The sequence below is a fragment of the Eulemur rufifrons genome, chromosome 8, assembly GCF_041146395.1.
Source record: "Eulemur rufifrons isolate Redbay chromosome 8, OSU_ERuf_1, whole genome shotgun sequence".
Classification (NCBI taxonomy): domain Eukaryota; kingdom Metazoa; phylum Chordata; class Mammalia; order Primates; family Lemuridae; genus Eulemur; species Eulemur rufifrons.
Genome location: NC_090990.1, coordinates 18047769 through 18060037, shown reverse-complemented (window position 1 = coordinate 18060037; position 12269 = coordinate 18047769). Strand labels below are relative to the sequence as shown.

The 12269-nt window shown below is 50.7% G+C and overlaps 1 protein-coding gene and 1 non-coding gene across 3 annotated transcripts; one reads left to right on the top strand and one right to left on the bottom strand.

Moving 5' to 3' along the window:
* Positions 1-402: 402 nt before the first annotated feature.
* On the bottom strand, positions 403-543 carry LOC138390981 (U4 spliceosomal RNA). The gene has a single exon (XR_011234632.1). It is a non-coding gene; the product is annotated as a U4 spliceosomal RNA (small nuclear RNA).
* A 1516-nt stretch (positions 544-2059) lies between these two features.
* KDF1 (keratinocyte differentiation factor 1) lies at positions 2060-10533 on the top strand. 2 transcript variants are annotated; one of them, XM_069477515.1, is made up of 4 exons: positions 2060-2179; positions 7707-8765; positions 9330-9404; positions 9935-10533. In XM_069477515.1, the coding sequence occupies exons 2-4, from the start codon at positions 7739-7741 to the stop codon at positions 10015-10017; spliced, it is 1185 nt and encodes a 394-aa protein (XP_069333616.1). In that variant the 5' UTR covers positions 2060-2179; positions 7707-7738; the 3' UTR covers positions 10018-10533. The 2 variants fall into 2 exon arrangements, with proteins under 2 accessions (XP_069333616.1, XP_069333615.1); XM_069477514.1 differs by having other exon boundaries at positions 2065-2119; positions 9935-10508.
* Positions 10534-12269: the final 1736 nt, after the last annotated feature.

The window sequence follows — 12269 nt, the reverse complement described above, 5'->3', positions numbered from 1 at the left end:
CCCGTTGCTCTTTTCTTAAATAGTTTCTTTCACATATAAATTAGGCTGAACCATATGAATTTGCCATTTTTTTCAAATCAAAACAGGTCAAATAACAACAATTTCATATGGTCCAACCTAATATTATGACTAAACATAGAAGTTCCAGTTAATTTTGAACCGTATGAAAAGGATCACATTCCATATATAATCTTCTGGGACTTGCCTTTTTCCACTCAATATTATCTTACCACAATCCAGCCATGTTGCTGTTTTTCATTCATTTTTTATTGCTATATAATTAATTCCTTTGCATGAATATTTCACATTTCTTTATCTCCTGTCAGTGGCATTTGGGTGTTTTCAGTTTGGGGCTACCATGAACAATGTTTCTACTAACATCCTTTTTTTTTTTTAGTTCAGTCTCCATGAAGACTGTTGAAAATTGGCAATGCCAACTGTATTGCAACTCATCATAGAGGGGTATTGGGAAAAGTTTTTAATTAGCAATAATTGAGCCTCGGATAAACCTCATTGGCTACGATACTGCCACTGCGCAAAGCTCTCCTAACATTCTTCTACACATTCCCTCTTGGTGCATGTGTACAAGAGCTTCTTGTGGCTGTACCCTAGGAATGGACTTGCTGGGTCTTAAAGCACACAGATGTTCAGCTACACATGATGTGACATCCTCTGAGCTGCACATGAGAAAAAATTGTGTCACTTTCCCCAGAAAGGAGTGTGGACAAGATGTGATGGGAGGGGCTGCCATGGAGGGTCTCCGGTGAAAACTGAACACCTATGCCTAACTCACTCTGGTAATCTCTTCCTACATCCATTATCTTTTTTTTCTTGTTCTTTTTTGCTTCTCTTTTTTTTTTCTCCATTATCTTTTTTAATCCTCCCAGTTGGAGAGAGGTACTGTTATTTCCACAGATGAGGCCTAGAGAAGGAAAGCGTCTTGCCCAAAGTCAAACAGTTTGTGCCAACTGCTTGAGTAAACAACGTCTTGTAAACTTCAGTTTCTTCATCTGTAGAATGGGAATAATACCTGACCCACCTCACAGATTAGTGGAAGGACTAAATAATACTGCGCAAGTAAGGGGTTTAGCATGGATCCTGGAGATGATCCTTAAAAGTCACTTGTTTCTTGGCAGTACTGTTAAGCCATTCAGTTGTTATTAAGGAGCAGGAACCCAGGATAGTCTGAGTTGCAGAGGCACCCTCAGGATGTGGTCATGGCCCGTTTGGGCCACCTCTGCTGATCCAGGATGTGTCTTTCAGGACTGCATAGCCTGGCCCCCTCCTCCACCCCCACCCTACTCTGAACCCCAGCGGCAGGTACTTGTCTTCACCTACAGATTTCCTTGAACAGAAGAGAAGGCGAACTGACCAGCAGGCAAAGGAAGAAATCGGAGCCCAGAGACTCACTCAGTTGAAAATAGTTGTTGAGCACCTAGCACGTGCCACAACCTGTGCTGAGTACAAGGAGTGTGCGGGAACAAGACCAGACCCTATCCTCAAGGTCAGAGGCTAAAGGAGGAAATAGAAGACAAGAAAACAACAGTGTGTTGGATATTACGTAGGATAAAGAGGTACAGCTGGGCATGGTGGCACGCACCTGCAGTCCCAGCTACTCAGGAGGCTATAATCAGGAGGATCGCTTGAGGCCAGGAGTTCGGGGCTGTAGTTTGCGCATGATCGTGCCTGTAACTAGACACTGCACTCCAGCCTGGGCAACATAGCGAGACCCTGTCTTAAAAAAACAAAACAAAACAAAAAAAACAGAGGTACAGGGAATTGTTCCACATAAAAGAAAACCAGTCAGGCTCAGGGGTCAGGGAGAGCTTTCCTGAGCTAGAGCTTTAAGGTCTGGCAGGAACTCCGCAGACGCTCCGAGGCTGCTGGGACCCCCAGCCGGTTTAGGAGAAGAGGAGACTGGGCCCCAGAGCCTCTCTGCCACCCGCCAGGCCTCATTAGCCCGGACTAGGCCCAGCCGAGCCAAACGGCGGTGCTCGCCCAGGGCCCAGGGGCGGGGCCTCAGCCCAGGTGAGCTGCAGCGGCGCTTCGCGGAGGCAGGAAGTGTGTCCCCAGCGGCGGCCCGTGCAGCGCTCCCGCGAGACGCTTACCTGCGACCCAGGTGAGCGGTGAGGGGGACGAGGGAGGGGTTGAGCCGGAGGCGGCTCACCTGGCGGGACAGGTAAGGCCCGCGCGGGCCCGAGGGGGCGCAAACCAGGGCAGTACCAGTGCGGGGAGCCCCCCGAGGCTGCGCCCGGACGGGGGAGGGTCCTGGGCCCGGTTCCTCGGGGGCCACCCTCCTACTTCCGGGGTGCGCGGGCCGGGCCGGGGAGCGGCCTGAGCGGGCCCCCGGGCTAGGCGGGCACGGTGGGGTGAGGGGGGCCGCGTTCGCCCTTAGGGCTGCACTGCTGTGGCGGGAGCCGCTCTCGCCCGGCGGGCAGTGTCGGCATCGGGGAGAGGCCGAGCTCACCCCGAGGAACAGTGTCAGGACCGGAGGGAGGCTGGGTCCGCCCGGGGCGGAGGGCCCTTGCAGCTGAGAGGGTGGTGCTCGCCCCGAGGGCGGTGCTGGCATAGGGGCTGTGCTCGTCCGGGGGGCAGTGCCGGGGGCTGGTTCTCCCTGCCTCCGGGACTAGGTGCCTGCGGGTGGGGGAGTCTCGGGCTGCACCTTAGGGGCAGGAGACCGAGGGTGCAAGGCTGCCCCACGCCCAAGCCGACGGCTGTTTCGTGCTCAGGGCTGGAGTGTGCGAGGCTTGGCAGAGTTTGGTGCGGCCGGGCCTGTCCTGGGGACTCTGGGAGGAGGGAACGGTACAGATACAGACCCCTGAGTGTTTGTGTGTTCTCGGGAACTAAGGGGGAAGAAGGGAGCATCATTGAAAAGTCTGGGGAAGACGTCCTGGCCCCGGGGAAGATCCCTGCAGTGCCTTGGAGGGCCCAGTGACCGAGCCCCTCCCAGGTGCCAGGCCTTGCTCTGCACGCAACATTTCATTTAAACTCCCCGTTTTGGGAGGGCGGGGCATGAAGATACTAATCTCTCTTTTTAAAGATGAGGAAACTGAGGCTAACAGTCTTGCCCCAGGTCATACAGCAGCAGGGATCCTCCCCTCACTAAGCCAAGTGACCAAGGTTGTTAGAATTTCGGAGGTGGGGGGCAGCAGTGGGGAGGGGTAAACATAGCCTGGAAAAAGCAGGCTGAGTTTGACTTCAGGAGAGTTCAAGGGCTAGAGGGGAGGAGGAAACTGAAGCCAGGCATTGTCCTTATCTCAAGTTTGTTTCTCTCCTTCTCCCACCCATTGGAGATGTGTGGCACATGGGCTCAAGAGGCTGGCAGATCATGCTACAAATCCTGCTCCATCCCTTTCCAGCTAGGTGTCTCTGGGCAAGGCACTTCACGTCTGTGAGCTTCAGATTCCTGATCTGTAAAGTGGAGATATAATCCTATTCACAGAGCATTTGTGGGAGTTAAATAAGGTGAAAGTCCTCTGGCCCATTCACTGCTGTTTTCTCAGCATTTAGCACAGTGCTGGGCACCTAGTGGGTGTTCAATAAATATTTGTTGTATGAATTTAATCAATAGTAGTGAGTCCTAAAGCCTTGGAGGTAGGGAAGAGACAATTACCCAGTCCATCATCTGTAACCCCTTGATACTCTTACAATCCCAGATACCTCAGAGCTCAGTGTGGTTGAACAGTGTGGATGTGCCCACCCTCTTCATGAAGGCCTGAGCCTGGGAGACTCAGGGCTTACAACGAGGGCCCTCCTTGGGCAAACACTTGTCCATGGAGCTGGCAGCTTTGACTGTCTATTTCCTCTCAAGTAACAGATGGGATAGGGAAGTGGATCAGAGTCCTCTTTTAAGAGATGGGAGGAGGGTAGTGGATAAGAGTCTGGGGCCCAGCTGATTGTGTACAAATAGATGTGTGGCTTTGGACAATTTATTTAACCTGTGTGTGCCTCAGTACAGGAATACAGGTGATAATACTCCAAAAAGGGTTGTGAGAATTCATTGTTTATTATATCTAAAGCACTTAGAACAATGTAAACCATCAATAATCAACTCTTTCACTACAGTACAAACTCCTGAGGTTAGGGAATTTTATCTGTTTTACCACTGTATCCACAGAATTTGGAACAATGTCTGGCACATGGTAAATATTTGTTAATTGAGCGAATGAATGAATCCATCCCAGCCCCGCATTTCTCAAACCCAGGCAGATTTAACCACTTGCCTCTGGGTTGTAAGGGACTTTAGTGTTGCCTATTTCAATTTCAGTTTGCGTAACTTTGTAGATGATAAGACTGCTGGTCCCTACTCTGGTCAGCCTAGAACCTAAGTCCTTTTTCTTTCCACCCAATGGTCTTGGTTCTACCCTGAGGTCACATAGAATGTGTCAGTCCCCTGAAGCTCCTAGTGTACCAAGACACTGAGGCAGAAAGGAATTAGACACAGTCCCTGCACTTCAGGGTCATGGTCCTTAGGGAGACGCTTATCTTCAAACAATAGGTACAAGGCAGACTCAGCTGACAGAGACTCCAGCTGAAGGCCATGGGGAGAGGGTCTCCCACCTGACTAGGGGTTCTGGAAGTCCCTGGAAAAGGAGTTCTGAGTAGGGCCAGGGGAGTAGGTTGAGGAATTGTAGGAATAAAGAACTGTATTCTTCACATCCCCACTCAACAGTGGCTAACATTCCCTTCCTCTCTTTCTTTCTCTACACACACCTACATTCTGGTTTTTTGTGTTTGAGCCGTTGGAGATTAGGCTGCAGACATCATGCCCCTTTACTCCTAAATGCTTCAGTGTATATTTCCTAAGAATACGCCATTATCTCATATAACCATAGTAATAAAATTCAGAAAATTTAACATTGATTATAATAGTATTAAATAATATATAGTCTGTTTTCAAATTTCACAAATTATCCACATTATCCAATTTCTAATTTTTCCTCCTAATCCTGGAAACATTCTGGGATCACATTGCATTTAGTTGTTATGTCCCTCAGTTTGGGCTTATCTGATATTTATTTCCTCATGATTACATTCAGGTTTTGCATTTTTGGCAGGAATACTTCATAAATGATGTTGTATCCTTCTTAGTGCATAGATTCGGGAGGAGCGTGATGTCAGTTCAACCCATTGTTGGTGATACTAACTTTGATCCTTTGATTAGAGTGGTGTCTGTAAGTGTTTGCTGGCAGCAAGTAGGGAGGAATGGAGGTAGCCAGAATGGAGGCCTTGACGGTATTTGGGTGAGAGATGATGATGGTGCTGTTTAGGGAGGTGGCATTGATTTGCCCAAGGCACATAGCCTCTTAGGGCCAGAACTGGGACTAGAACACAGATATCCTGATGCCGGATCCATGTTCCTCACATACCTCCAATTTAAGACCCCAGTGCCATTAAATCAGGGATAAAAAGATAGGGGACCAGTGTCTTAGGAAATCCAAGCTAAGGAGAGTTCTTACCCAGCAAACCCCTACACATGATCAAAGACTCTTCTAAATATCACTGTATAATCTTCCCTGACTTCTGCAGACAGAGTTATTTACTCCTGCAATGCCTTTTATAAGCTTTTAAGCAACTGTTTTCCCTACAAAACCATGTATGAATCATCAAGAACAGGGTCTGTAGTTCATTCATCTTTGGTTCTACAGTACCCAACACAGGGCCAGACTCAGTGTTTATAGAGTGAATTAAGTCTTAACTCTGAGCTTCCTAGCAACCAAGGCAGAAGGGGAAAGATCTGTTTTGTGGTTCAGCTTTCTTGTCTAATCAAAGGAAGAAAAACAGTGCTTGGTGTTAAGTGTTGCTAATAGGAAAAATCTGAGTCAGACAAATATTAACAGGGTACCTGTTACATTCGTACGTCTGATTTGAAGGATGAAGAGGAGGCAAAAAGGTGTAAATGATCAGGTTCCATAGCAAGTGTCATGGAAAGGCATTTTCCACAGGAGCTTACCAGCAGTAGGAAGAAACTGAGGGAAGCCATTTTGTGGTAAAATATACATAACATTTACCATTTTAACCTTTCTAAAACCATATTTAAGCATACATTCCTGTGGCATTAAATACATTCACATTGTTGGACAGCTATCACAATCATCCATCTCCAGAACTTTTATTTTTTGAGACAGAGTCTCGCTCTGTCACCCTGGATACAGTGCAGTGGCATAGTCATAGCTCACTGCAGCCTCAAACTCCTGGGCTCAAGTGATCCTCCTGCCTCAGCCTCCGGAGTAGCTGGGACTACAGGCACACCACCATACCCAGCTAATTTTTTCTATTTTTAATAGAAACAGCGTCTCACTCTTGCTCAGGCTGGTCCAGAGCTTTTTCATCTTCCCCAGCTGAAACTCTTGACTCATTCAATACTCCCCATTCCCTGCCTGCCCCCAGCCCCTGGCAACCACCAGACAGAACTATTTTCTGTCTCTATGAATTTGACTATTTTAGAGCTTTCATATAAGAGGGACCATATAATATTTGTTCTTTTGGGTCTGGTTTATTTAACTTAGCATAAGGTCTTCAACGTTCACTCATGTTGTAGCATGTATCAGAATTTCATTCCTTTTTAAGGCTCAGTAATATTTCATTGTATGTATATACCACATTTTGTTTAGTCATTCATCCATTGGTGGACATTTGAGTTGTCTCTACCTTTTGGCTAATGTGAACAATGCTGCTGTGAACATTGGCATATAAACCTCTGTTTGAGTCCCTGCTTTCATTTCTTTCTTTTTTTTTTTTTTTTGACAGAGTCTCACTCTGTTGCCCAGGCTAGAGTGCCGTGGCGTCAGCCTAGCTCACAGCAACCTCAAACTCCTGGGCTCAAGCCATCCTCCTGCCTCAGCCTCCCAAGTAGCTGGGACTACAGGCTTGCGCCACCATGCCTGGCTAATTTTTTCTATATGTTTTTAGTTGTCCGTCTAATTTCTTTCTATTTTTAGTAGAGACAGGGTCTTGCTCTTGCTCAGGCTGGTCTCGAACTCCTGAGCTCAAATGATCCACCTGCCTCGGCCTCCCAGAGTGCTAGGATTACAGGCGTGAGCTACCGTGCCCAGCCTGCTTTCATTTCTTTTGGGCACATGCCCAAAAGTGGAATTGCTAGTGATGTGGTAATTCTATGTTTAATGTTTTGAGGAACCGCCATACCGTTTTCCACAGCAGCTGCTCCATTTTATATTCCTGCCAGCAATGCAAGGGTTCCAGTGTCTCTACATCCTTGCCAACACTTGTTATTTTCTGTTTGTTTTTTTGTACAAATTGAATTTCTCTATTCTGAACATCCAAAGTCCAAAGTGCTCCAAAATTTGAAACGTTTTGAGCGCTGACATGATGCTCAAAGGAAATGCTCACTGGAGCATTTTGGATTTCAGATTTTTGGATTAGGAATATTCAACTGGTAAGTATAATGTATGTAATCCAAAAGCCAAAAAAAATCCCAAACCCAAAATATTTCTAGACGCAAGATTTCAGATAAGGGATGTTCATCCCAAAGGGTATGAAGTCCCTGGAGATTTTGAAATCTGGGTTAGACCACAGAGAGAACTTCCTCTTTGCAGAGGGAGGGGCACAATAGATTAGGGGTTATGGGCATACTTGGGCCTGTCTACATCACAAGCTTCTCAGAAACCAGAAGTGTGAAGTTCCTCAGGTCAGCCCAGGAGCTTGTCCCTGACCTCTGATCCTGACTCCTTCCTGGCTCCCTGCAGGTGCCTGGCTGCAGCAGACCATGCAATGAACCATGCCCCGCCCTGGACACCCCCGCCCATCATCTGGGCCTCCACGCTTGGGACCCTGGGAGCAGCCAGCGGAGCTATGTCTGGAGACGTATGACAAGCCATCCCAGCCCCCACCAAGCCGCCGCACTCGTAGGCCAGACCCCAAGGACCCTGGTCACCATGGGCCAGAGAGCATTACCTTCATCTCCGGCACTGCTGAGCCTGCCACTGAGCCCCCCACCTGCTGCCTGCTATGGCGACCCTGGGTGTGGGACTGGTGCCGGGCTGCCTTCTGCTTCCGCCGCTGCCGGGATTGTCTCCAGCGCTGTGGAGTCTGTGTGCGGGGCTGCAGCCCCTGCTTGTCTGCTGGGGACTCCACTGAAGGGGCTGCTGAAGCCAGCTGGGCCAAGGAGCACAATGGCGTGCCCCCTAGCCCCGACCGTGCGCCCGCCAGCCGGCGGGATGGCCAGCGGCTCAAGTCAACCATGGGCAGCAGCTTTAGCTACCCTGATGTCAAGCTCAAAGGCATCCCTGTATATCCCTACCGCACCACCACCTCCCCAGCCCCTGACGCGGACTCCTGCTGCAAGGAGCCACTGGCCGAGCCCCCACCCACACGGCACAGCCTGCCGAGCACCCTTGCCAGCAGTCCCCGTGGCTCTGAGGAATATTACTCCTTCCACGAGTCGGACCTGGACCTGCCCGAGATGGGCAGCGGCTCCATGTCGAGCCGAGAGATCGATGTGCTCATCTTCAAGAAGCTGACGGAGCTGTTCAGCGTGCACCAGATCGATGAGCTGGCCAAGTGCACATCAGACACCGTGTTCCTGGAGAAGACCAGTAAGATCTCGGACCTCATCAGCAGCATCACGCAGGACTATCACCTGGATGAGCAAGATGCTGAGGGCCGCCTGGTACGCGGCATCATTCGCATCAGTACCCGAAAGAGCCGTGCCCGCCCACAGACCTCAGAGGGACGTTCGACTCGGGCTGCTGCTGCCCCTGACAGTGGCCATGAGACCATGGTGGGCTCAGGTCTCAGCCAGGATGGTAGGTGGCGCCCCATGGGACCAAGGGGCAGAGTAGGGGAGGCTCTGGCCAAGGGAGGGTTGGACTGGGCTCTCTGGCCATTGTGGGCCACCCCTCAGCAGGTCCTCACTCCTCCTTTCTCACAACTCTTGTGTCCTCCTCCCCAGCTCCCTCCCTGGCCCTTCCCAGTGAGGTCTGAGCCAGGTTGAGAGACATGCAGACCCTGGCAGCTCTCTGGCCATTGTTGCTGTCCCCAGAAAGGACAAGGTTCTCTCTCCATTCAACAAGCTCACCTAACAGGCTCCTCCTTCCCTGCTATCACCTGCCAGAGTAGCTTCTAGGCCTGGCCTGGTTAACAAGACTGGGGGACCCACATGAATTTAGACCTCTGACCCCATCTGGCCTAACCAAAGCAACTACCCAACACAGCATGTGTGCGCACACACCATCTATGTGTCTTTGTTTTAAGCATTATTGTTTTAGCCCTGCCCAGGGGTGAGAGGCTCCTCCCTCATTGGGCTGGGAGCAGAAATGGAGAGTGGGGATGTGATAATGACCATTGCCCTCCCCATGTTCCCTCCCTAGAACTGACAGTGCAGATCTCCCAGGAGACGACAGCAGATGCCATCGCCCGGAAGCTGAGGCCTTATGGAGCCCCAGGTGTGGTCCTGAGCTGATGAGGAGTACAAAGGGTGGGGGGACTACCCTAGTGGACCCTCACATGCCCCTCTCCCAGCTTCCTTCCTGGGGTGGTGAACATGGCATCAAAGGTACAAGGGGCCTGAGCAGCCACAGACCCATCCCAGTCCTGCAAACTGGCTTAAAGCAGAGGCCAGGTGCCCAAGAACAGGCAAGTGGGAAGTGATCAGACCCCAACCTTTAAGTCCAGGTCACTGGGGAGGAAGGTGGCAGGTGGGAGGCCATCCAGCCTGGTGCTAGAAAGGCACCCTATGTGGATTCTGCTGCTGTCTTCTTGCCCTTCACAGCAAGCCCCTGGGAGCAAGGTCATTATCCTTTTACAGAGAGGGAGGCCAGGGCTCAGAAAGGTCCAGAAACTGAGTCACCCAGCCAGGATCAGACTGACCCAGGCTCAAGTCCTGCTCTGCTCCTTCTCAGCAGGCTTCTCCTTGGCTATGGACTCTGGATGAGCTGTCCCCTGAGCCTGTTTCCTCCTCTCCCTTCCCCCTCAGGGTACCCAGCCAGCCACGACTCATCCTTCCAGGGCACCGACACAGACTCGTCAGGGGCACCCCTGCTCCAGGTGTACTGCTAACTCCCACCGGCCCCAGCAGCCACAACCCCTTCTGGGAGAAGCACAGCCTGCAGAATGAAGAGGGGGACCAGGAACCCCTTTGGGGGAGGCTGAGCCATGAGCCCAGAAGCAGTGCCCACTCTGGCTCCTCCTGCCTTGGCTGACTGGCTCCTGGACCACGTGCATTTCACTGGGCCTTAATGTCCACCTCTCCTTCACCCCCAGCTGGCCTGACCCCTGCCTGGGCCTGTTCCTTCCTGCCTATGGTCTTCAGGTGGCATGATCATGGGAAGCAAAGACTTAGGAATTACCTCCTGGGACTGAATCCTGACTCCATCCCTGTAACATAATGCCCTAACCAACCATGCAGACTTCACCCTCTTTGGGGTATCCAACAGTTAAAAGAAGTTTGTCTTAAATGTGTTGGGTTGGGGAGCGGGCAGTGCCCAACTCTGTTCTGTTCTGTCGAGCAGTTTGTTCTTGTTCTTCGCTGATGTTCCGTGTTAACATGACCATAGTTTGTAAGCACAAAGGTAACAGACATCTGCCTGGTCATCTCAGTCGTCACACTGTCCTTTCTCTCTTAATTGCTTTGTGTAACTGCTGCTCAGAGTAGGAGACAGGATCTGGTGTTCAGTGTGGCTTAGTGTTGTGGGGCTGAAGTCAGAAGGGTAAAATAGGAGCAATGGTGCCCACGTCTCAGGTTCACTGAGTTCCAGAAGACAAAGAGCCAGACAGTATCTGTACCTGAGAAAGGTTTGACCAGCAGTTCTGTCATTGTTGAGAGGTTGTTCTGCTTCTGTCCATCCATCCCTCAGTTCCCCCAGATCCCTGATCCTTTTTCAGTCCCCGCCAGCCTTGGGCCTGCTGCTCCCCTCTGCCTCTCCACGGTGCTAACAGAGCACTGTGGTTTTCACCGTTACCTTCTCAGCCTTTCCAACAGCCTCGGAGTGGGGTCATTATTCTTCCAGAGACAGAACCTGTGGCTCAGAGAGGCCAAGGAACTTAGTGGGACATGCAGTAACTGTGGCTCATGGGATCCCTTTGTTTGGATACCAGAGCCCTGCTGGGTTCGGAGAGATCCTTTAGTCAGTCCATGCCTGACTAAGGAACAATCTGGAACATATTCATGACTGCCGCCACAGCCCATTTTATTGTTCCCACCAGTATCGTTTGGGAAGTGACAATTTGTTTATCCAGTTTCCTATCAGATACACAAGATGGTCCCTTGGGGCTATGACCACAGGCCCAGTTGTGCCTCCAGCTCCAGCAGTAAAACTGGCCCCTTAGGCTCTGCTCTCCTCCAGGTCAAGGCCTCTCCAAGACTGAAATAACCACAGGGCAGAGCAGAACGGCCACAGTCCTTCCACTCTGGCCTTGGCCTGAGAGCACCATTTTCCAAACTCAACCTTGCAAACCACTATTTGCATTCCCAAAAAAAGGGTTTATCGAGTTTGGGAAACAGACAAAGCCAGGTACTGCATGAACTCTGAAATCCTTAAGCTATTCTGAAATTCAAAAAAGGACACACTGTTCCAGAAATTCAGGGGTCTCAGGGGCTACAGAACAAAGCACTCAGGGCAAGTCAACCTAGACATTCGTGCTATAACCTCTGTGGCTCCTGCACTCAGGGTTCACCCTCTGGCCAAAGCAGAGCAGGAGTCGGCTCTGTGGGCTTGATCCTCAGCTCTGGCGCTACCCTAGGCTGGCTCTGAGAAGGCCTAGAATCTGCAGAGGTCCAGGTCAGAGACACACACGATGGGGCCCCACTGGACTTTACCCTGTCCTCCTGGCCAGGTGCCTGTACCACTCACAGAGCAGCTCTGAGGCCTGGGCTGGTCCCCTGGCCCCCCCCTTCCCATAAGTTAGGCAGCGTCACCCCGGCCCTTGCTGCTCTTCTCCTCCGGGAAACAAGAGTTCATAGTCTGAAAAACACCTGATTCAGGGTTGGAAGGCAGACCCACAGCAGTGGGAAGTTGTCTTAGAAACTGAATCAACAAGTCCAGCTGGTCTTAAATTTTACAGAGTCATGAGCCCCCTTTGATAATCTGACATATGTTCTAGTCTCTGTAGCCAGAAAAACTTACCTTTGCTCAGAATCATGCACAGACTAAACGCCTTGTTTTAAATCCCTCTTTAAGTAATGAAGAGGGACAAGAACTTGTCCTAGGTCACATGGCATCATTTGGGCTAGAAGCCAAACCCCCGTTCCCCACTGCAGCCATAACAGGTCTGTCCCCCAGGGAAAGGCCAGAGGGAGGAGAAGACACAGG